Source organism: Monomorium pharaonis, chromosome 3 (assembly GCF_013373865.1).
Source record: "Monomorium pharaonis isolate MP-MQ-018 chromosome 3, ASM1337386v2, whole genome shotgun sequence".
NCBI lineage: Eukaryota > Metazoa > Arthropoda > Insecta > Hymenoptera > Formicidae > Monomorium > Monomorium pharaonis.
The window spans coordinates 21,803,377-21,825,911 of record NC_050469.1 but is presented as its reverse complement, the minus strand read 5'-3'; the positions used below and the strand labels follow the sequence as shown (position 1 = coordinate 21,825,911).

The 22,535-nt window shown below is 40.0% G+C and overlaps 2 protein-coding genes across 5 annotated transcripts in view; one reads left to right on the top strand and one right to left on the bottom strand.

The window, feature by feature from the left end:
- LOC105837928 (fasciclin-2) overlaps positions 1–17,937 on the top strand; it is a 92,086-nt gene extending 74,149 nt beyond the window's left edge. For 2 of the 4 annotated variants that reach the window (XM_012683121.3, XM_012683119.3), the window contains 4 exons: positions 10,111–10,242; positions 11,178–11,247; positions 11,784–11,909; positions 13,923–17,937. In XM_012683121.3, coding sequence (XP_012538575.1) covers positions 10,111–10,242; positions 11,178–11,247; positions 11,784–11,909; positions 13,923–14,064 — 470 coding nt within the window. In that variant the 3' untranslated portion in view covers positions 14,065–17,937. Of the gene's footprint in view, positions 1–654; positions 8,493–10,110; positions 10,243–11,177; positions 11,248–11,783; positions 11,910–13,922 lie in introns of those variants that run through there. The other 2 variants (XM_012683122.3, XM_012683123.3) reach the window with 2 other exon arrangements.
- A 49-nt stretch (positions 17,938–17,986) lies between these two features.
- LOC105837929 (galactosylgalactosylxylosylprotein 3-beta-glucuronosyltransferase I) lies at positions 17,987–22,143 on the bottom strand. The gene is made up of 5 exons (XM_012683124.3): positions 21,943–22,143; positions 20,974–21,127; positions 19,283–19,809; positions 18,641–18,937; positions 17,987–18,563 (listed from the first exon to the last, which is right to left on the bottom strand). The coding sequence occupies exons 1-5, from the start codon at positions 22,036–22,038 to the stop codon at positions 18,465–18,467; spliced, it is 1,173 nt and encodes a 390-aa protein (XP_012538578.1). The 5' UTR covers positions 22,039–22,143; the 3' UTR covers positions 17,987–18,464.
- Between the last annotated feature and the right edge of the window lie 392 nt (positions 22,144–22,535).

Below are 22,535 nucleotides of genomic sequence, written 5' to 3'. Positions count from 1 at the left end.
AGTTCAAGGGGGAGGGAAAAGGGTTATTTGAGGTCTTTCGTTTCCTCGCCTAAGAGGTTTCCACTCAGTTAATCTTTTTTTTTTTTATTTTTCTCAGTAACTTTTCCAATTGGTTCTGTTGACGCAAAATAATCTTGTTGAATCGCCAGAAAGGCCTAAATAATTATTTGACCCACTAAGCACTTTAACGCTATTCGTTTTAATTCGATTTAAACAGTTATGTATTCTATGAATTCATTTTTATAAATATTAATAGAATGCAAAATGAGAAATTTTTTCAGAGTATGACTGTATAATAATTAGTTTTTTATTTCTGAATGCAAATCGAATTATAGGATTTTCACATTAATACTCGAGATATTAATTTCTATATACAATTTTTTGCGCATGTTAACATAATTTGCTTTCTTTATGTAGAATCGAAAGTAATTTTGATAAAAGTTAGCAAGCTCCCGGTCCTTCTGGCATCAATCAAGATCACAGGATTTGAAGAAGTCCTCAAATCCCTTGACCCAACTAGCTAAAGCTACCCGGTGACTGTCGGTGGGCTTGTAGAGACGGTAAAAAAAAAAGTTTTACGCGACGACGACATCCGCGTACTACGGAGCAGGGAAGATCTTTTTTATATTACACAGAGCCTTTTTATCCATTCAGAATCTACGGTCATGGACTACAATAATGCTGGTGATACTTGCAAGACCGGCGTCGCCATTACCGCAGCAGTAATGCTCCTATCTCTAGCCATTTAGAGTCGCCGTCAGGGATATTTGCTCCTCGCGCTCTAATCCTCTCTCTGCGTCGTGAACGCACGCGATAGGAAGCGAGGCAAATTCGCGAGGCCGACAGTACAAGCGAGACACCACGATGGACGAAAGTGACACACACGCTCCACTATAATATATAACACGCCCTTTATCGTGATTTCCTGCGACTCTCGTGTTTCGTTCGGATCTGATCGAATTACCTGGACGAATCTCGAATATGATAGCGTTTTTTTTTTTTCTTTCGCGCTGTGAAGAGAGGTTTCGTGCGAGACACGACGACGAGAGTTGATCGCGGGACATTTGTACACGATTGTGTCCGTTCATTTATATATCTATTTAGTAGTAAACGATCGACAACGACGAGCTGTAAATTGATACGTTTGCCGGTACATTCCGAGAGTAAAGAGAGTAGCGTATAAGTGGGTTCTGTAAGAAGGAAGAACGTGAAAAGAGAGTCGCGAGATGCGAAGTGTATTTATACGTACTTGTACGTATTATTTGTTAAATGCTCACTGCGTGTTAGTATAAACGTACTGGTACGTTTCCTTTCACTTTTCCCCATTCATATATAAGTTAAGATTGTACTTTGGTGGACTTCTGTAAGAGAGGCGGGTGCCGCAGTGCGCAAGGATAACGTTTCCCTCGCACCCTCCGAGGGCGCAGGGGAAATTCACGTAACCAAAACGAACGACGTGTAGTAGTGTACCAATTACTTCGCGCGTTATAATTTTCGTTTCTTAATTAGAGTCAGACCTTGTGCACTTTTAAACAGAGATAAGATACGAGGTACGCTTCGTCAACTTTTGCAATTACGAACTTTTGTATGGTATGTTATATCGATAGGTAAAAAGAGAAAAAGAATGTGCTTCCCTATATATAGGTTGATTCGAGCATAAATTAACGATTTATATATATCGGTTAGGTATATGACTATACATACGAGAGCGTGAAAGACTATAAGGTAGTGACGACCGTAAGAGTGCTACTGCCCTGAATTGTCGACTTATACTCACGCGCAAAGTTTTACCGACGAAGAGGAAGGATATTATAGATCTTATCGATATTAAGGGAACGAACAGCCGCGACTTGGTTGATCGCGGCGACTCGTAAGTCACGCACGAATACGAATAATGTAATAATCGTGTTCCGTTGAATTGGAGCATCGGGAGCTATTTACTGAGTTCTTGCCGATCGGTACATGTTGAAAGTATTTTTAGACGAAACTTTTTTCACGTCTTTTGCGATCTGATTTTTACAACAAGTCAACGAACTTTCTAAAATTGATTGACGAACAAAAAGGGGGGAGGGAGAAGAATAATAGAGCGATTAAGGATACGCGATCAACTCGGATATTCGCGGATCCATCATAGCAGTTAGAAAAAAAAACCGTTAATAACGTTATGCAACGCGTAAAAAAAAACGAACGGTACTTGCTTTTATGAAAAAAATATTAAAAATCCGTTTTTATCGAGGCCTTGAGAGGTGGGGCATTTTTCTCCTTCCGTAAAAAGTCGACGATTCGCGTTCATGCGATGTTCTTTTACGAGGCAAAGAATTTCACACGAGCGAGCGGAGCTCCTCGCGAACTCGCGTCACGCACACAAGATCCAGAAACGTTAATCCTAGAACCTGACCAACGTGGACGTGTAGATGTAACCATGAAGAGACAAATGAATAAAGAAATTATAACGCGGTAACGAAATTACTGTGACTCGGAGACACTTTTTTCCATATTTCTACGCGATATTACACAGCAGTAAATTACTGTCGTCCAAATTGCTGTGTTTTATTTCTGCATATTTATATATTACGCGGTAATAAGATAAAGTTGTTATAATTGAAATTCTTGAAGAACTAATCGGAACAGAAATTACAGGAATTCTAGGTCGGGTTCTACGACTAATCACGAGACAAAATCCGAAAGAATACGACTCACACGACTGCCAGTTAATATTTTCAGTTGGGTTAATTTCGTATGAAAATTGCGTCTGATTTTTCTCTCCTCTCTTGCCTTCGATTATGTTTGTCTTTTTTTTTCGTAATCTTTATTTTTTGGGAATTTATTCAGTCATTAGTTTCGCTTGACTAGTTTTGAGATACATGTTTAGTGTGCGCATGATCTGTGTGTTGCGATCATTACGATTTATACGATTCTTATATTACATTTATAATACAATTATAAATTTGTTATCGCCGTAGTTCTTACGTATCTATAACCGCCGCTACCGGCAGTAGCCGCCATCACCGCCGCCGTAATTATCACTAGTAACCACTGGCGTGATTAATCACTAATCTCGCGATGAGATAAGGGAAATTGAGATCGGTCTAATTTTGGTTAGTTTAGATTTCGATGTGAAAGATACGCAAATTGTTCTCCGATATCAAGCGAAATAACTGGAATATTCAGATAAAATGTACATATGAAAAATTCAGCATTAGCTATACATATGTATTTATAAATCGGATCACGAAATAATTTTTAATAATAAAAATAAATTTAAAGTCATAGAATTATAAAAAAATTCTTTGAATAGAAATCATGGAAATTAAAGGTAAAACGGTCATTGTTAAAGAAATTCGCGCTGAACCTCGTCATTTATTCATTTCCTCTATTTCGCGACGTAGTTATTCCGACCAGTGGGACAGCGTGACGATTGGTGCAAAGTACATTTCCCCCTTTTTATTCTTTCACGTCGAAAATTGAACTTGGCGAAATTATACGGTTTCGATTCCTGGATAAGAGACTACAAAGGAGCGCGGTTCGATCTCGAAGGCCTGGTCGTATCCGGAACGGGCGGTCTTTTACCTCAAGTGCCTGCACACACACACACACACACACACACTTACAAACTCTTCATACACACCCACACACATAGACATTACACACATATACACACATACGCATCGATCGCCTCCCCGCGAGGCTGACGCGAAAACACCGACGATCGATCTCGATGTGACGAGGTCTTCGACCTAAATCTTTTTACGTCTCTTTTATATCTGTTCGCAATGCCTGGGTTCTTAGATATTAGTTCACACCGCATGGCATGAGCTTTGTTATCATTATTCCCTTCTTATTATTTTTTTTTAACTTTAGCGATACGTCACGCCGAGCCTCATCGGCGATGTTCCCATTCCATACACGACACCCCCGTTCAGATGGAGAACGTGGAGAACGCGGAGAACTCGTTTACGAGTTCTTGGTATTTGATACGACGAGCGTATTGGATTCTGATGACGAATTTTTTAACAGCCGCGAGTCGACTTTTCCGTGATGAAAATTTTATCAAAGAAAAAACTGCTAACTTTAATCTGCGCATATATCACTAAAAATTGAAATATTATTTATATAACTCTCTTTAAAAGCTCTAAATTAAAGTGATATTCGAGAGTTACTTTTTCTATTTGCTTCTCAAATGCAGTTTTAGATTTTATCAGAAATTAAGTGGCCGAGTTGTTTAATATTGAAAACTGAAAGGTTACGTAAAAAATTGCCGGTAATAGAAAATCGATTCCACGCACGTTCGCAAAAAATCTGTCATGAAAGTCCGATACGGCAAAAGTACTATATGGACCACGTACATAATCGAACATAGCGTAAGACCAATTCGATCTTAATTACCAATTACATCGAATAATATTACTAAAAAGGACCCGAGGTGTTCCTTAATGTTCGCACAGTGCAACAAATCTTGAGACTGAGGCACACAGGGCATACTATCGCGAATTTATGGAAACAAACACGTCTGCAAATCTTACGAAAGTACCGGGTGCAAAAACAGCAACTTTTCCCGCAAATGTATTCCCATGCCTCGGAACTGGAATAACCAATAGTTATCGTCTATCCCGAGAGAAGAAAAAGGAGAGAAAAATATTGGCTCCAAGAGCAAAAGTGAGCTCCGTCATACGGGTCATAAGTCGCGAATTCCTTCTCATCCGATTTCTTACGCTCCGCCCTTAGCTGTTTCCGAGTGAAACGAATGCTATTGATTAATCTGGTTTCAAGGCATCTGCACACTCTCATCGTCCTGCAGTCGACAACGTTGAAGCCGGCGTTGAGTCTTTTAGACACACAAATATGATTAAATACCGTGATAAATGGGCCTCGGCGGACAACAAGCTCCTTACTTCCGTACTTCGCAGTCGTAAAAGCTCGACTGGACCGACAGTCGACGGGAAGACGACAACATCTTTTACGCGCTGTTTTACCTCCCGTGACAATAAACTCCGGTGTAACTTTGGAAACGTCGCGAAGTGGAAGAAAGCGTAGCCGCGCGCGCGCGCGCGGATAAAGTCGCTTTCAGACGCTCCAAGCCGATGAAAGACGAGCGCGCGTAAAGAAAGAGAAAGAGAGAGAGAGAGGGAGAGACCGGAAGGCTTTAAACCGATGATAAAGACAATGTCGACGAGCGACAGACAGGACGACAGAAGAAAACGATTCGAAAGGGGACGATAGTTGCCGAAATGGTTTTCCATCCGTCGCGAATCTTCGTCCGATGAGTTTTCCTCCTCGCCGGCGGAAATCGCCGGGCGGCGGGCGAGCCCCGCCCGGGGAAGCTCGGGGAACGATTGTAACTGGAACTGGCCGAACGAAATCCCTCGAAATTCGCACTTTGTCTCGATAAAAGGATTCGTGAAATTGCAACGAACAGACCACCGGTGTCGATCCAGTTCGCCGCTTCGGCAAAGAACGCAGGGTCTTCCGTTATTTCACTTTTTGCCGAGCGGGGTCGCGCAATTCTGTCAGAGTCCAGTCAATTTCCGTCAATGTCGTAAAGTCTATTTAACTTGGACTTCATCCTCCGCGCCGCGCGTTACACGTTAAATTTCGCTTTTCTGGTTTTTTTTTCCCCCCCCTCACCGTCCGCAACGACATTCGGATGTATTCGTCGTGGACGTCGAAATTAGTTGGAGATTCGGCGACAAAACTGATGAAATTCAGCGATAAATTTACGCTGGACGCAATACATTGTGCCAGCTTCTTCGTACCTTCGAAAGGATACAGAACAATTCAGAAACAGACGGCAACGTTAAATGTGGCGTGCGCGCGAGCCGCGAACAAACGGCTACCCTCCACGGGCGATTGTTCGTCATGTCGCGATTCGCGCGCGGACTAATTAATGCGCGAACGCGAAGGGCAGGACTCGTTCCAGAGGAGGACGAGCGTGTTTGCGGAGAGCCTCGGTAGACCGGGAGACGCGCACGCGACTCCAACAACCAACCCTCCCTGCAATCCGCAGGATCAATCGAACCTCGATTCTTGCGCCGCGCGCCGCAGAATTGTCTCTCTGCCGGGAAATCAAGGCGGCTTTGTGTTTTGTGCTCGAGGATCGATCTTCCCTTTCCCTCCTCCTCCTCCCCCTCCTCCTCCTCCTCTTCCCCCGCGCAAACTGCCGCGTCGCGTCCGGATAAATTGCGAGCGTATAAATGCTCCATTCGGCGACGACGACTCATTGTTTGCGCGAGCGTTTGCTTTCACCCGGACGCTTCGAGCACCGGCATCATCATCTCGAGGACGCGATTGCGGACGGAATCAATTAGCGGGGAATGCGGGATTATTCCGATTGACTCGCTTTGTAGGGCGGCTGGGGCCTACGATTATATTGAATTTGTCTTGCGGGAAGAAACGCCATTCCGGTTGTCAGGCGAGGGTAATTCGAAGGAAATGAAACAACGACTTTTTAACAAGTCGTTAATAAAATCAACGATTACTCTTTTTTTTTTTTTTCGTTCTTAAAATTTCTGTCTCGATTTCAATTTATTCGGCCAAGTTTCCGAAAGTTCCTCGGCTTCGCCGACGTTACTTACCGTCGCGATTGTCGTTTTCAATGCTTTCGGTATTGCGATATAATAGGCACCGCGTTTCTCAAAACGTTTCCCGGGAGACGCCGAAATAATACGCGTCCAACATACACACAATCTCTGAAACGTGTCTATGTTCGCGAGCAAGAAGTTTCCCAGCAGCAGTAGAAAGCAGCAGCGGCAGCTGGAGTGTTTCTCGTTACGGAGATAATCTCTCCGTGCGCGCGTACAAATGGATCCGCTCGAGAGGAGAAGGAGGAGAACCGTGTGTTTGCGCTGCTGGGGGAGGAGAGATAGAAACAAGGAAACGCGCAGAGGAGCGCCGCGTAGGTTCGCTCGCGATTGCGAATCCGTTCGTGGAAACCTCCAGCGGGTGTTGTTGTGCCGCTTATAAATAGCCGGTCGCGTTATTAAAGAGAACCGTGCGGCCTCGGATGTCGAGGATGAATCGGAGGACTGGAACGACGAGAGGGCGCAGAGATACGCAGAGAGGGATACGCAAAACATAAGCGCGAGATTCGCTCTCTCTCTCTCTCTCTTTCTCTCTCTCCGCGATCTATTTCCGATGGGTATGCATGGTCTTCTTCACGCGATTTCGCAGCACCAGGTCCTCGAATCCGCCCAGCGGAAACTGCTTAACCCTTCCACCGTGTGAAGGGGTATTCACCTTTACTAAGCGATCTCTTTTTTTTTTCTCATTGCGCTGTAATCTGCGCCGTTTAATCTTTTGTCTTGTTATTCAATAAGAAAAAATGATATAAACAATTTTTATTTTTGTATGAAATTAATTTTATTAGATTAGGATTTTCTATCGCTCTTAGTATAATAAAATATGCTCTTTTTAATTTTAATTATTAACGATACATTTAATATTGAAATATTGATAAAAAGATGTCGAGTGCCTGAAGGTACACATACACAAAATCGCGTTTCATTGTGTGACTCGGTTAATAATAAACAGCCGCCTGTATTCGGGAAAACCTTCCGCCCGATGCGTTAGTGTATTTTTTGCGGCTCTTTTAGTCTTTTCTATTCTGTTATCTTGTTTAATCGTAATCAGGTACGGGTTTCCAGAGATTTTCCAGCGCGTTAAACAGAATCTCCACAAACAGACTCACTTTTGCGTCGAACAAAGGAAACGCCTTTAAACCGCTTACGGTTTTCCATCTGTGAGAAAACGGCACGTCGATACAAAGTGTCATAATTTTTTTACTCTGTTTTCCCACCCCCTCCCCAGATGCGCTTTTTTTCGTAACATCGCAATATCGCAGTTTTTCGAGTGAAGGAAGAGGAAAAAAAAAGGTGGACGCGGGTGCCGTTATGAGTTCGCTTTTGAACTGCAAAAGGATTGTTTAAGTATTAAGAAACCTAAGAGGGAATCGCGCCGACACGGAGCTAGGTACATTACGACACGGACCGAAAATAGACCGGAATGCGAAATCGAATTTCAACGCGGCCGACCGTTCGGTTCTCGTTGCCGCTCCGGTTGCTTTTACGAGACATTCGATGATCGCGCATAGTGATCCCCTTTCTGTTCTTCTCCGTTCTTTCTTTTTTTAGTTTTTATTACGGTACCGTGGATTCCGCTCGTAACTTCCGAAGGGTATATATTTACATACCACAGGTACACAATACACACACGCACACACACCATACACAAAATACACGATATACGATATACACGTATATGTACAAACGTATATATAAAAAATACACATACGAATATAGATAGATAGATAAATAAAACATTTACATACGTCTAAGGATATGTATTAGCCTAGTGCCTACTATGTTCATATTTATGAGAAGGATATATCGTATATAACTCGTTCTTTCCTGTGCGAAAACACACATTCAATATTGTAAATACAACGGAACGACGTAAAGAAAATATATGTGAGTGTCTAAGGAGAAAAAAAAGAACAATACGGACGTATCCGAGCCAGCGGAGAAGCCACCTTCAAATTGTATCACGTGCCAAAATCGTCGATTTTTTTTCCGGATTTTTGAATGACGAACGGGAGGAGAAGAAGAAAAATATGTGATCGTATCACGATACATCGATACGAATCAGCCGAGGAGCCCTTCTGGCCGCGCGTTTTGCAATTTGAGATGGTTTCTTTTTCGGCGGTCTTGTTTATTTTTTTGCTTGTCATACATATCGCCTCTTTACTTTATGTAATTATGATTAAAAAAAAAATAAACCACGGGAAGCGACGCGCGCCGCCGAGAAACGGTAAATATCCCCTTAAAATACAAGCAAGTGCAAGATGTTGGCCGCTAACTAACGTAGTTGAGAGCTCTGTTGAAAATTAGCAGTGAGTGAATGAGAGAAGGGAGAAAGCGAGAGAAAGAGGGAGACTGAGTGACGCAGAAAGAGTGAATGTAAGACAGAACTAAATACGAGGCACTCACGATGGAGGGGCTTTTTGTGTGGAGGTAGCACTTTTAGACTAGTGGCGCGTAGAGACTAACATCGGTTGTGGGAGGCTAGTGAATGAAGCTTTTTCTCCCCCCCCTCTCTCCTTTCCTCGCTCTCTCCTGCCCTCTCCCTTGAGCTTTTTAGCATTGCTCATGTTCTATGGTGTTGCAAGACGAGACTTCTATCGCTTGTACGCTCTTGCAGTGCGCTAATTATCGCGATCCATTAACCAGCGTGTAGTAACACACGAAAAGAAACACACACGTACACACGCACGCTCATTTGCACACTCATACCCACACACTCTGTGTGTGTGTCTCTCTCTTTAACCGACACTTATCATGTCTTGTATGTCTTGCTGTTGTTGCCTTCTGGTTTTTGGTTTCCTCCTTTGATAAAGACGGATTTTTGCCGCTAATTCCCCCCCCACACAACCCCGCCGAGATCTTGTTTCTTTTCAGGAGACTAAAATATCATTGTACGTGGAACGTGTTTGGTGATGCGACACCGTGACCGACACTCGAGAAGTAATTATCTTAATTACTGTATCGATCTTAATTACTATGTGTAACGTGAGAAAATTTTACCTCGTGTTTAACGTTATATGTTTGTCCACTAATATATTAATACGATTAATGATATAACCGCTAATACCGTTAATATTGTTTAATATCTAATAATTTAATGACATATGATAATTATTTTATATTAATTAGCAGTTCCAGCTAGAATCGTGTACGTCAAGGTTTGGTAAACAGGAATATTTGCTATATGATTTGCTGCAAATTATAATTGTTGCGTCATAAGATTGACTGATAATTTTTTCAATATTAATCGTGTCACTTTTTTAATAATTTGTATTACAATAATGACTCTGTTATATCGGGAAAAAACATACCAGTACGTTTTCTCCAGCCTGTCTCGGGCATTATCGCACCCTTCCGCAATCGCTTTCACGACGCGTATCACCGTACATACGTGTTCGAATACAACGATTATTGTTAACCATCACCAAACATCGTTCAGTATCGCTTTTGCACTAACGGACTGCGATATACATATACATACGCGTACCAAACGACGAATATATTTAAGAATGATATGCTTTTATCGTCTTTCAAGGTGTAGATACCAGCGTGCTGCAGCATCAAGGCCCGTTGATATCGAGCGGAGCCATAATCGGCATTGTCCTCGCGACGATATTCGTCATCTTTATCATCATCGATGCCATCTGCTGCTGCGTGCGCAAGACAGGTGAGATTGGCGTTAAATCATCAAGCGTTGCCTGAGCAGATCATTGATAAATTCCCTTGCGTTATATTGTGTAGCGGGAAATATCCAGGCTCAATTCACGCTTGCATTATTGTTAATTACGTTCATCACGTACTAATTACCTGCCAATTATGTGGCTCAATATGTTCAAATGAAGGTTCCAGTTATTACTTATTATAGTTAACTATGTCATTCGATTTCGGTGAAATTTATATTTTAGAGTTCAACTACGAAAATAATTTTTAGTCACAGAATATTACAGTGATTGGCACGATTTGGAACTTTTGTTCTATTTATAATCCTTGAATATATTTCTTTTTATGTTTTTTTTTTTTTTTTAAGTTTTTGTGTAATCGCACACACTTTAAATTAGTGTTAATAAATAATATTAATTTACTTTTGCAATATATGGAGAGTTGTGTGAAAAATTCATACATATAATCATTACATAATATTATATCATTACAGAACTATTTAATTATAGAATTCTATAATGATTAAAATAAATTAACATTAAAATTTAATACAATTGCGACAAAAGTTTTAAATAAAATGTTATAATAAAGAATTATATAAATTGAAAGTGTTAGGAAAGGTACACGTTAAAAATGTGAAGTTTAATTTAAAAATAGCAATTGTAAAAGTTTTAATAACGATTCAACAAAAGGTTATGTATAGTATTTACCGCTCTCGAAACAGATTTTAGTTAAAGTTGCAAATTGTGCTGACTGCTGGGATTTAAGTTAAATAATATGTTGACTACGTGCAGTTAAAATTAAACATGTCAACAATTAAACACGACAATTAGCATTATTGTTTCGTAAATCTAAAATTAAATATTAAAGTATTACAAGCTTTAGTTTTAATTGATAATAATACGATAATATTTGTTTAATTCTACTTTTTGCACATTATAGGAATTATTAACTACATGCGCGAACGATCTCGGCGGAAACCAGTCGATGAGGAGGATACAAAACTCGGCAGGTGAGTCTCTCTTTTGAATACTCGGAATTCGCGCAACTCTGAATATATATGTATTATGAGATATTCTTCTTTTTTGGATATACTCCTGCAGTCTACCGCATCTCGTTTATACTATTACATATGTATTCTACATTGTGCTTTGGCAAGTCTAGCGCTACTTTATCATATTATCGAACTTTGCACCCGTCATTGAACTTTCGTTCACACGTTTGAAACGGTCTGTTTTTTTTTTTTTTTTTATCTTCACTATCTCATGACCGTCGAGTTTGTATTACTTCTTTTTCTTAGTAATAATTAAATTAGATTTAAACCGCGAGTGCATCGCGATTTTTCTCGCATTTTTTAATTACACGATTATGCGAGCGTTCGCGACCTCGCACAATCGCGTTTATTTCGCGCGATGGAGAAAGGACGACAGTGGATACGATGACGGTGGTAGAGTCGCGATACTAAATGTTAGAGAGTAGCCCGCCGGCATACACAGAGACAACACTTTTGACTCCTCTCGTATTTCTCTCTTTTTTTTTTACCGGTAGTCTTTACGGTTGGCGGTTTCCATTGCCGTATTGCGACCAAAAAATGGCCAATGTCGCCGGGGTCACGGCTATCCAAGACTCGGGTAGTGGAAAAAATACCATTAGATTGGTCAAACACACTGTCATGTAAGAGAGAAAACGATATATAAGCGAAATCAGTAAGAAGCATGGCCCCTCACGAAGGGGCTCCGACACAGCTTTCCACTTTGCATGACGTTCTTTTCTACCTTTCTCCTTCTTTTTTTTCCCTTTTTCGAAGTTCGCGAAGACTCTTCTCTGTCTCTTTTCCTCCTCTTCTCTCTCTCTCTCTCTCTCTCTCTCTCTCTCTCTCTCTCTCTCTCTCTCTCTCTCTCTTTTGCGTATTTTTCTTGCCTGACTTCCCCAAGCAATAGCGGTACCCCATCGCTGAAATCGTCCGATGACGAACGGCTTTCGGGGATAAATCGCCCTTGTAAGGAAAGTCGCCGATACGCATTACAGAGAATTCGATGAGCATGGGAGAAAACACGTTCGATCGACACGTTGGACGCATTCATTGTGCCGCCAACCAATCGTATTGCAACACCTTTACTTTTTTTTTACACTTTGGCGCTACGCCGGCATCCGTGTCCATTCGTGGCTACGCATAGGCAGCGGCACATTACGTATTTCCCTCTTTTAACATCTGTGGGACGGATTATGGACAAGCTCGACGAGACCGTGTAGAACATATAATGGATTGCATATCTTGTTTTTTAATATTTTTTTTCTTCCCAGTAAAATGCGAAAGCACACGGATACTCGTACATATACAAAGGGATTAATAAGAAGTCGAAGTATTTTTATTACTGCTTTATTCATCTGACTTATTTTATGATATATCGGAGATTTGGTAAACACGGTCGCAGAGAATAAATTTTTTTTTGTTTTACACGAAAGAAATAATCTAAAAGAGATTTTGAATTATAATTTTTTTGTGAACGTCAAGTAACATTATATTAGTTATAAAAATAACATTTCAACGCTAAACTATTTTATTATCTAATGCCGCCTTCGAGTGGACACGCTTTACTGCTATTTCGTAATAACGCGCATAGAGATCGCCGGTATTCGCCTAAGCTTTGGCCATGCCGCATGATAACACTTTGAAATAACGCTCACTTTGTCCTTAATTTTCTCTAGTCCGTTCCGTCACCGCACAATGTTGCAACAAGTATGCGAGTCTTCTCGACCTGCCAGTTTTGTGTTATACGAAGTGCAAATAGCACTGTGCAAATAAATCCTCACTACAACTACTTCATGTACTTTGAAAGTGTAAATTGATAGAGAAATGAGAAAATTAGTTTATCGTGCAAACATAGAGGAAGAGAAATGTAAGTCACTGATTCTTTAAATTGAGATGAAAACGTAACGAAAATAGATAAATTATTTCAAAATAGAAAATTTAATCTTATTTTATATCTCTTTGTTTTTAATTGTTTTAAAGTAGCTTAATTAAACGTTTTAGAAAATTGTTCTGAAAATTCTTGTCTCTAAAAATGAGGAAAATAACTGTTCCGTTCGTATTTTTAACGATGGTCATGGATTTCATTCGAGTTTTATTTTTTTACTGAGCATGTACAGAGCAAAAGTTATTAAAGGAATATATTGGAAAATATATAATAATAAAATAAACTTTAAAACAAAAAAAATGTTTCAAATATAATAAGAAACGTAGCGTAATTATTTTAATATTTACAAAAAATATTGGATTATACAACAATTTGATGTATCAAAAAGAAAGCAAAGCCTTTCTTATTCTTTTGCGTACTTTGTACATGTGCACGCTCAGAAAATCGAATCGCTGTTTCATGCTTGGAGCAGCATTCGAAGAAAGAATTCCCGGGAAAATCGTAGTAAGCGCGGATCCCTTGGGCTTTATTGATATCGGTATTGAAAATGGCATATAGAGAGATGCATCGTTTCTCCGGAGCTTCTCTCCCTGCGACAATTCTTTTACTTTGCGAGTGACAGCATGCCTGACGTGTATATTCGATGTCGCACCACGCGCCGCATATGGACATGCTCTTTTTCTTTTTTTTTTCTGCTCAGGATTAGAAATTAATCCGACGTCGGAAATCACAGTTTCTCCCCGACAAATATTGTTTGATGCTTTTGCAGAGACGAGAAAGAGCCGCTGAAAGAGGAGAAGAAAATCACGCCGATCATCGATTCCGGATTGCGTCGAGAGAGTTCCATCACCTTCGACGGCAAGAGATCCGTCTCCAAGACCGGTTTCGTCGGCAAGGATTCGGCCGTCTAGATATTCTTCCGGCGTACTAGATTGTAAATCGTTCCGAAAACGCAGCGTGGTTTTCGGGTGAAAAGTGTTCTCGAAAAAAAAGAAACTAAATGAAAAAATAAACAACCGAAAAGAAGGTCGCGCAGAGTGGATCATCGTTCGTACGTTTTGCGAGCTTGCGGGAGAACGAAGGATTTAACGATCCTCTTCGCTGAAATTTTCGTCCGGACGGATCCTCACGCGGTTGCTCTCTGGCACCATTCAGCACCGAATCTCTGCCCAAGCCTCTGCTTTTCGTTTTGTTTCCAAACGTGCGCGGTTTCACGGTCGCACGCCGACGACCCACCTTTCTTCCCTTTCGAAACCTCTTACCTCGTGTACTGCGATACACTTGCCGCCTACACTTCCTCGTAATATCCCCCGAAAACGCTTCCTGCTATTGGTCAACTTATTCTTCGCCTATTACTTTGCTACAAAGTTCTCGCTACACGTCTGATCTCGTGTTAGGTACAAAGATATCCGCTTAGGGAAGGAGCAAACTTTAAAAACCTGACATACCCTCCGCTGCATTTTTAGCTAAAACGTATATATACAAGGTATGTTCAAAGTGAAAAATGACTTGATCAGAATATTTTACTAACCCTTTAACTTAGCGCAAGACCGCTCAAGAACATCAAAAAGATTGATCCGAGATAGTTTTTATTGGCGAATATGTCACGTTTGGAAGGTTTGTCCCTTGAACGTAAAAGCAGTTTTAAACTCTTTTTGTTTATCCCGTCAGTGTACTCGCCGAAGCATGCGAAGAAGCACGGATAATCGATAGCTTACGAATATGAAAAGTACGAAGTAAGCTTACTCAGTAGTTGTTCTTAAAAGGAAGCTATGAATATAATTGTAACGTATATATGATACAAGGAAACCGAGGAGTAGGTAAATCGGCTTGCGCGAGAAAAAGACGCTGGCAAGAAAAATGTACAAAAATTCGTTGTGCAATTGGTAGAGGTCGACTGATCAATTTAGATGAACGCTTCGAGGCACCCTTTAGATTATCACAGTCTAGTACGCTGGGTAGTATCGTCCTTTGTCGCGCGCGGTTTCAAGAAGACCGCGCGGAAAGTCTTGTACTCTGTTGCGCGTGAAGACAAAAAAGAAAGAAGAAAAAACTTTGGAAAGAATTGCATTTTGAGGATGGCATAATCGTATGAAAATGCAACGCTCATATTTTTCGTAGTGTAACATCCAGGCAGCTTCAATTCGTCGTCATTGTGAAAAGATTCTTTCTGGAATTTGATTAGAAAAAGTGTTCAAATTACCTTTTTTTTATCATTAATTCTTTCGATATCATTCGGAGAATTCAATAAGACATATCTAAATTTCAGTTGTAGTAAAAAAAATTGAAGTATTCTTGAACAAGATGAAAATAGAGAGCAAAATATGTAGTTGATTTTACTAGTCTTTGACGTTTCTCCAAATGTAAATTTTTTTAATTTATTTATTTTTGCATTGTTATTTAGTAAACGTTTTAGCGCGAGTTTTAATAATAATTCAATTTGATAATAGATATTGGATAGTTTATGTATCCAGTATATGTAAAAAATTTTAGTGCGAGGCATCTTGGGCAAAATTTCTTGTTAAAGCATCGCTCTCTATTTTCAAAATGTTTAAGAATGAGAGTGTTGCTTTTCCGCCAACAGAGAAACTCTTTCTCCTCGTTTAAACGAGGTACACAATCTTTAAACTGTACATACACCTTGAACAATTTATTATCTCTATCTCTCTCTTCCTTCACGCTCATACCTCATTCCTTTCCGTCTTTCGATTAAGAGCAACTCTTAATCGAGAAACGTGAACGGTAGGTGGCTTCCATATACATACGCGATATGTATTCGATGCGCTTTTATTCTTATAAATTCCTGATTTCATGATCGTAATGTTTCAATTCTTTTCTCTTTTTTTTTTTAAACCAAAAGACTGATTTTTGAAATACGTCAAACCAATGATATCGCAACTAACTGCCGTTCAAGTAGCTGAAGGCAAATATTAAAATGTATCTTTTCCACTGTTTAATCGCCGAACGCGCATTGTTCAATGCGCGCGTGTTCTTTGTTTTACTTACGATCATGCGTGTGACCACTATAGTTATGAGTGAATTACTACTTAAATCTCGCATATCCTTGTAGCGAGTTTGTTCGTTCTTCGTGCATTGATATCACAATCATAACTACCCTTGTATATTTATACCTTTATTTTATATTACCTCGAGTGAGAAAAGCTCTCAGTTTTATATTTTTTTAGTCGTGATAATTTAACATTTATGTTTTACAACGTTATAGTTACCTCGTCAAAGAGACGTAAGAGCAGCTCATTTTTTTATGTCACTTATTATTACTTCTTATAAAATTCTTTTTGTAAAGGATATAAAATATAAATTTTTTTGTATAAGGATTTAAAAAATTGTTTTATTCTTTAGAAATTAATAATAAAAAAATAAGATGAAGGTAGGGCGGTTCTTGCGACACTATGTATTTGTATTGACATTGCAGAAGTCACTACGATTACAGTTGCGGTTGTTCATATGTAGTAACAAAAAATTGAAACAAAACACTCTCTACTTATACCATAGAACAGTATTAAGATGCAAAAATAATCGATGTAAATTATAATAGATTTTTAACAAAATTTTGACGTGTTATCTTTACATTAAAGGTTTCCAAATACGTATATATAGTGTAATCAAGAGCAAATGCCGTGACAAGTCAAGTCTTGCAAATACACAAAATTAGCCAGTCAGATTTTCGGTCAGTAATCCGTGAGAGTGTGATATCAGAAAGCTGCCATATAATTAATATATCCGAATATAGTGAGTAAAAGAAACCGCTCTTGTCTTAATATCTAAGATGGCTTTTGCAGAAAGAAACGCAGTTAAAATGTGATAAGTTTTTGTAAATGCTTGTAAACGTTTTTCCCTTAATTGTAAGATGTATCGGATAAATTTTAAGAGAGTTTGGTAGGTTTAGAGAAACGTGCACAAGTATGAAATACGTGTGTTTGCGGAAAACCATCGATAAGCGATTCGTTTGAGGAAGAATAACATTGTAACGAATTGTTGTACGGTCAGGTGCAATGATAAATCCGGAGAATTTGGAAATTTTTTCGCTCTACTTTAGTGCTTTACTTGGCGGGTTCCAAAAGAAATTTTACGACGAACGTTGATTGACTTCGAATACAATTCGAATATTCGTCTCTCTTTCTAGAACTTGAAAGGAATTTAATTTAAAATTTAATTATGGTCAGTGATTTTGTAAAGCAAAGATTGCTGTATATTTTTGTACAGAGAGCTGTGAAGGGACAGGAAGAGGCAAAGTGTAGGAAATTTCAAACTAGCAGCGAGAACGTATCCACCGGATAGTATATCATTGCACCTGTTGATACATCGAAAGTCGACATGCTTCCTCGCGTTTGCGAACGTATTTTCCGTGCAGATAGCTTTTTTACATAAGACGGAGAATTTGCCAAATACCATAGTACTTATTAGTACGTAAGTCAATGAATACATATAAATATAAATATATATTATACATGAAAAAATGATATATATGTACATGAAAAATAAATAAGTCGCAGGGACATTTGCGTAACGAATGTCCCGCGGCACTTTGCATCGGCGAGCGAGACGCGTCATCATCGTTTCTAGCACCTCTAGCTATTTTGTATCCGTTGCCAAAAGACTCCTTAACAAGTAGCTTCTCACGAATAAGTATTACTGCGCATCTTCCAATTTGGAGATTATTACGAGTATTAAATTTCTGTAGATGTAAGACGTATTTTTTATGTAATGCTTTTTCTGTACGCGACAAGAAATCGTGCTCTCGAATAAAAAGTGGAAAAACGTTTTGAAAGTGAAAAAGATGAATGGGTCAACAGGAATGGAAACCCGCGCCTCTTTTGTTTTCCTCAAAAATTTTATTACAATAGTCATACATATATATTTTTTTATAAAACAAAATACGGACGTGATGTAACGAGATTGTTCGAGTTGCGATTTGTTATAAGAATGGCAAAAGATGATTTACTTGTCCTGAAAGGAGAACAGTGATATGCAGATTGGTAATCTGATATCAAAAGCACATTGCGATATCACATAATTCTTCGAGATTCCAAATAATGATTAGCTGAGATTATTTGATGTTTGCTTTTTTTTTCATTTGCAACTACAAAATAGCTAAATGAAATGGCACTACATTCTACATGAGTATATGTATGTAAAATGCGATCAAAATGCATTTATGCTGTTGGTTTTGTTTTATCTCTTCAATTCTTAAAAAAATCGATGTCGACGAATTTTATACTAATAATATCTATTATATCACTGATTTCCAAGGAATTAGGAGTATGTTGCGTGGAATGAACAACTTTTTTCTTCATACTTCGATGCCGGCATTGGAACGCCTACCTTTCCTAATCAATATTTGTTCCATGTCTAACGACGGCCATTGAGTCCGCGTATGCCATACGTATACCTGGAATGCATAGAATTTCATACATCAAATTTCACGAATATTTTACAAGATAGCATTCTAGGAAGAGCTCGCAATACCTTCGTGCAGCAGTCCGCCAACGGTTCCAATTGATTCTTCGTAACTAATTGTCTAAGTATCTCGCTTTCCTGATAACCACCTTGCACTTCGTACGAGAACCACGCATCTTTGTGTTTGAGTAACAGCTCGACATTAATGGCGAAGGCTGCCATATCGAGCGGAAACGGTCGGTCCGGTTTCCACACTGCGTTAAAACCGATTACTTTATTAGTGGTGTTGTCGCAAAGAGGCTTTTCTATCATTAGACCGCCTACTAGGCCGACCGGCCAAACACCGACCCTTTTTATTTTCTCCATCTGAAAGCAAAAAACTAATTATTATATCTAAATAAAACACGACACATTTAGATAAATCGTAAGTGAGTCACAATTTATCTTTCTTAAATTGTTTCAATTTTATTATCTTTGAATATTTGACTTTGAATCACATAGAAAAATAATAAATTCCCTTCTTTTCCAAAATATAATGTAATTATTATATAAGAAATGAAACGCATAAAACAGCAGGTGAACTCCCAATTCGCCTAGATTGATGGAAGAATAAAAAAGGAAAAAAGAATGTAATTGAAGCGTCACAAAAACGCGTCAACGCAATCTCGTTTTCTATCAAAATCAATGTTCTTCAAAGGAAGAACGCCTCACCTCGTGGAAAAGTTTGACAGAGTAAGTATTGTCATCGTCGGCGAAGTAAACTACGCCTTTGTCGGACGGTTTGAGATTCTCCCTGAGCCACCTGAGCGCTGCGTTTCGTTGCTCGACCCCGCGCGGCTTCGTCCAGTTCGGATCGTTCCTATGGAGCTTGTAGATCGGCGGAGTCGCCACGGACAGGTGGGTGTAGATTAGTCCGCTGGTCTGTAAGAACCGAGTGACCAGGGCGGTCTTTTGCGGCGCGTCCTCCACGACGATCCAATGGAGATTCGACACGTGGAGGAACGTCTGCGCCAACCGGGTGAGTTCGGCCTTCTGCATGGGCCTGGCGTACGTAGGAGTGATGGCATAGATTACGGGTCGGCTATTGTCATTCCGATCGCGAACGCTCTCGACGAAGAGGCCGTGCGCCTCGAGCCTCTTCAGCACGCTGTATGTAAGCCCTTGCATATCCCGTAGATCCGTTATCAGCGGGTCCAATCTGGATCTCACCTCCTGCCATTTCCTTTGCTCTTGATAATCTACGTGAAGCATACAATTGAAGCTATTAGCGACGACGTTTACTCGAGCGAGGTGGGTTGTGATTTCGCGAAATAAGCAGCATTGATTCGAGAAACTCGCGGAAACTCAACATATTTCTCAAAATGACGTAAAGAATACAATATAATATGAGAAAATTATACGCGCGAAGGCAATGGGGCAAGTCATAGGGAAAAAATGCGGCGTGCATTATAAATAGCCAAGACGCTATGACGCTATACCGAGGGTTTCGAAATAGCATTGAGCGTAAAACGATAATCTCTACCGCACAGATTGCTTGTTTAATAGCGCGATCTGCATGTACATACAGCGTAGATATTGCGGTATTTCTCGTAACGATTATGATTTCTCTTTCTTATTCGGTTTTTGAAAATAAAACCTGCAATTTGATGAAATTAAAATTACTATTTTCTCTCGATGTTACAATATTAATAATTTTATCAGAACGATTTTAAACGTGTAAAAGTTAACGATTCGTATTTTTCCCTTATCGTTCGAAATATTTATTCATGAATTATGATAATAACAAAATTTATCACAATTTGTATTATTATAAATTTATCTCCAGATAATATATCGTTTATCAGTTCAAAAATATATGAAGTGTTTTATACAATACACTTATTACAAAAATGCATTCATATATTAATATAATAATTATAGCAATTGTATGCTCAATATTTTTACTAAAATACTAAAGTAAGAATGAAACAGAAAGGTCCAATGTAATAAAAACTATATGGAGCTTTATTTTTTTCACTGCTGGCATATAGAATACAGGTGAACACTTGCTGAATGTCTTGGATTAAAGAAACCGATTATAAATTCAAATTAGTAAGTATCTAATTTCTTTATTGTTGTGCAGTACCTCATTACACGGTAGTCTTCATTAATTTCTATAGCTTTGTTAATTACTTTTCTCGTGATATGCAAATGAAAGTTTACAAAGTTGTCGTAGACCGTTAAATCAAATGGGAAAAATCAAACTGACGATCCACGATATTCGATTCCGTTTCGAATCTCGCGGTCACGCCGTGCGCGCGCAGACTCGCCACTCGTGCTGTCGCACGCATGGACGCGAAGACGCATATTGTGCTCGCGGCGATAAACACAGTGGAGAACGCAATAACTACATGAACACTTACATACGATACTCTGGAAGACGATCACATTTAGCAGGACCAGTATCACGAAAGCCTTGTTGCAGCGAAATCCTCCCCACATGCTGCCCTTCGTGATAGATTCGTCAATGAGGAACACGCTCTCTGTCATCGTTGCCGCGCCATGACACTGTCCTACCTGACCGATCGCACCGATCAAAGTCTCAATAGTCTCATCCGCATCCGCAAAGAAGCACCGTCTCGATCGCGAGATTTCAAAGTGTTCTCGCAATACGATCGGTCGATACGAATTTTAAATTAATCGATAGGTCGGACGATTAATTTGAAATTACCTTAGCGATGTAAAATGTGAATTTGGTTTTATTTGATAATGAACAATCGCGTAAATAAAAACTGTACTTTAATACGACATTAAGGAAGATATTGTTACAACCTTCCATGATGATAGATATGTTTTTTGTATAGTATAATTGATGTCTTATCACAAGTGATAAATTTACATGGTATTAATAGACGATGATAATCGTATCGTGAGAAGATACAATAGTTTCTTGCTGTGCAGGCAGTTATGTTGCCGACATCTCATAGAACGGAAAATTTTGCTAGTAAGCTTGTTTATATGTATACGTTCATATGTTAGATATAAATATTTGCGAATCAAGTTGAAGTTTTTTAATTGGTACGCTAAATAATCTTTAGCTGTTTTTCTTTATTACTATTAATTCAGTTGCTTTACACAGTTTTACTTTTTCGCGAAGGAATTTTACTATTTGTGAAGGAAACTTAAAGCCCCGAAATAAGTTCCAATTTTTTAAATTTCAAATAGCTGAGTTTAGAAAGAGAAATATATTCCTACTAAATATATTTCATGACACAATTAAAATCGAAAAACCGGCAACATTAATAATTCGGTCATGTTTAATAATCTTTCAGGTTTCCAGCAACACGATCTTCGGACATCACTTTTAGAGAAAGAAAAGGGTAAGTGCTCACCTCCAGACAGTCACCTTTCGTGACTGGTGTGATTACGCAACCCCCAGATGACGCCAAGGGTGCTCGCGATCCGTGCGGCGCGTGTCGAGAGCGCATGCCGGGATACGCGCGTGCCACGGTCACGCGTACGCTCTCCCTGGAGGAGGACAGTCAGCGACGGAACGTGGGGGGGGGGGGAGGGGCAGGGAGGGACAAGGGAAGAGCCAGGATGGAGGGAGGCTGGTTTTGGCGCTGGCTGGTCCGCTGGCGAAGTAGCGAGGGTATCGCGGCGCGCAGCCACACCGGCCACTGCGACGGCCGCGGCGGAACGAGGCGCGTCGCTCCTCCGCGTCGTTCACTCCTCCCGCATCGTTTCGTCGCGTATTCCGATCCGCGTAGCTCGCGCGCGCAAAACGGCACGCTTAGCGGCGATGCGCGAGAAACGGGCGACGACGAGAGCCTGAGAACCCGACGATCGCGAACGCAACGCGCGCGCGAGACCCGGCGCGGCGAGCTGCGATTAATTGCCAACGGGGGTGAGTCGATAGCTCGCGCTCGACGAAAGGCGGGAGAGGGGAGATACTAGGGCGGAAGAGGGATTGTAGGAGAAAGAG

Bases quoted from the DNA above. Each gene is read 5' to 3' on its own strand.
- LOC105837929 (XM_012683124.3), bottom strand. From the start codon at position 22,038: ATGCGCTCTCGACACGCGCCGCACGGATCGCGAGCACCCTTGGCGTCA. The intron at 21,128-21,942 runs GTGAGCACTTAC...GCGATCGGTCAG, and splicing joins CGAAAGGTGACTGTCTGGAG to GTAGGACAGTGTCATGGCGC. The intron at 18,938-19,282 runs GTGAGGCGTTCT...TTTTGCTTTCAG, and splicing joins CTGTCAAACTTTTCCACGAG to ATGGAGAAAATAAAAAGGGT.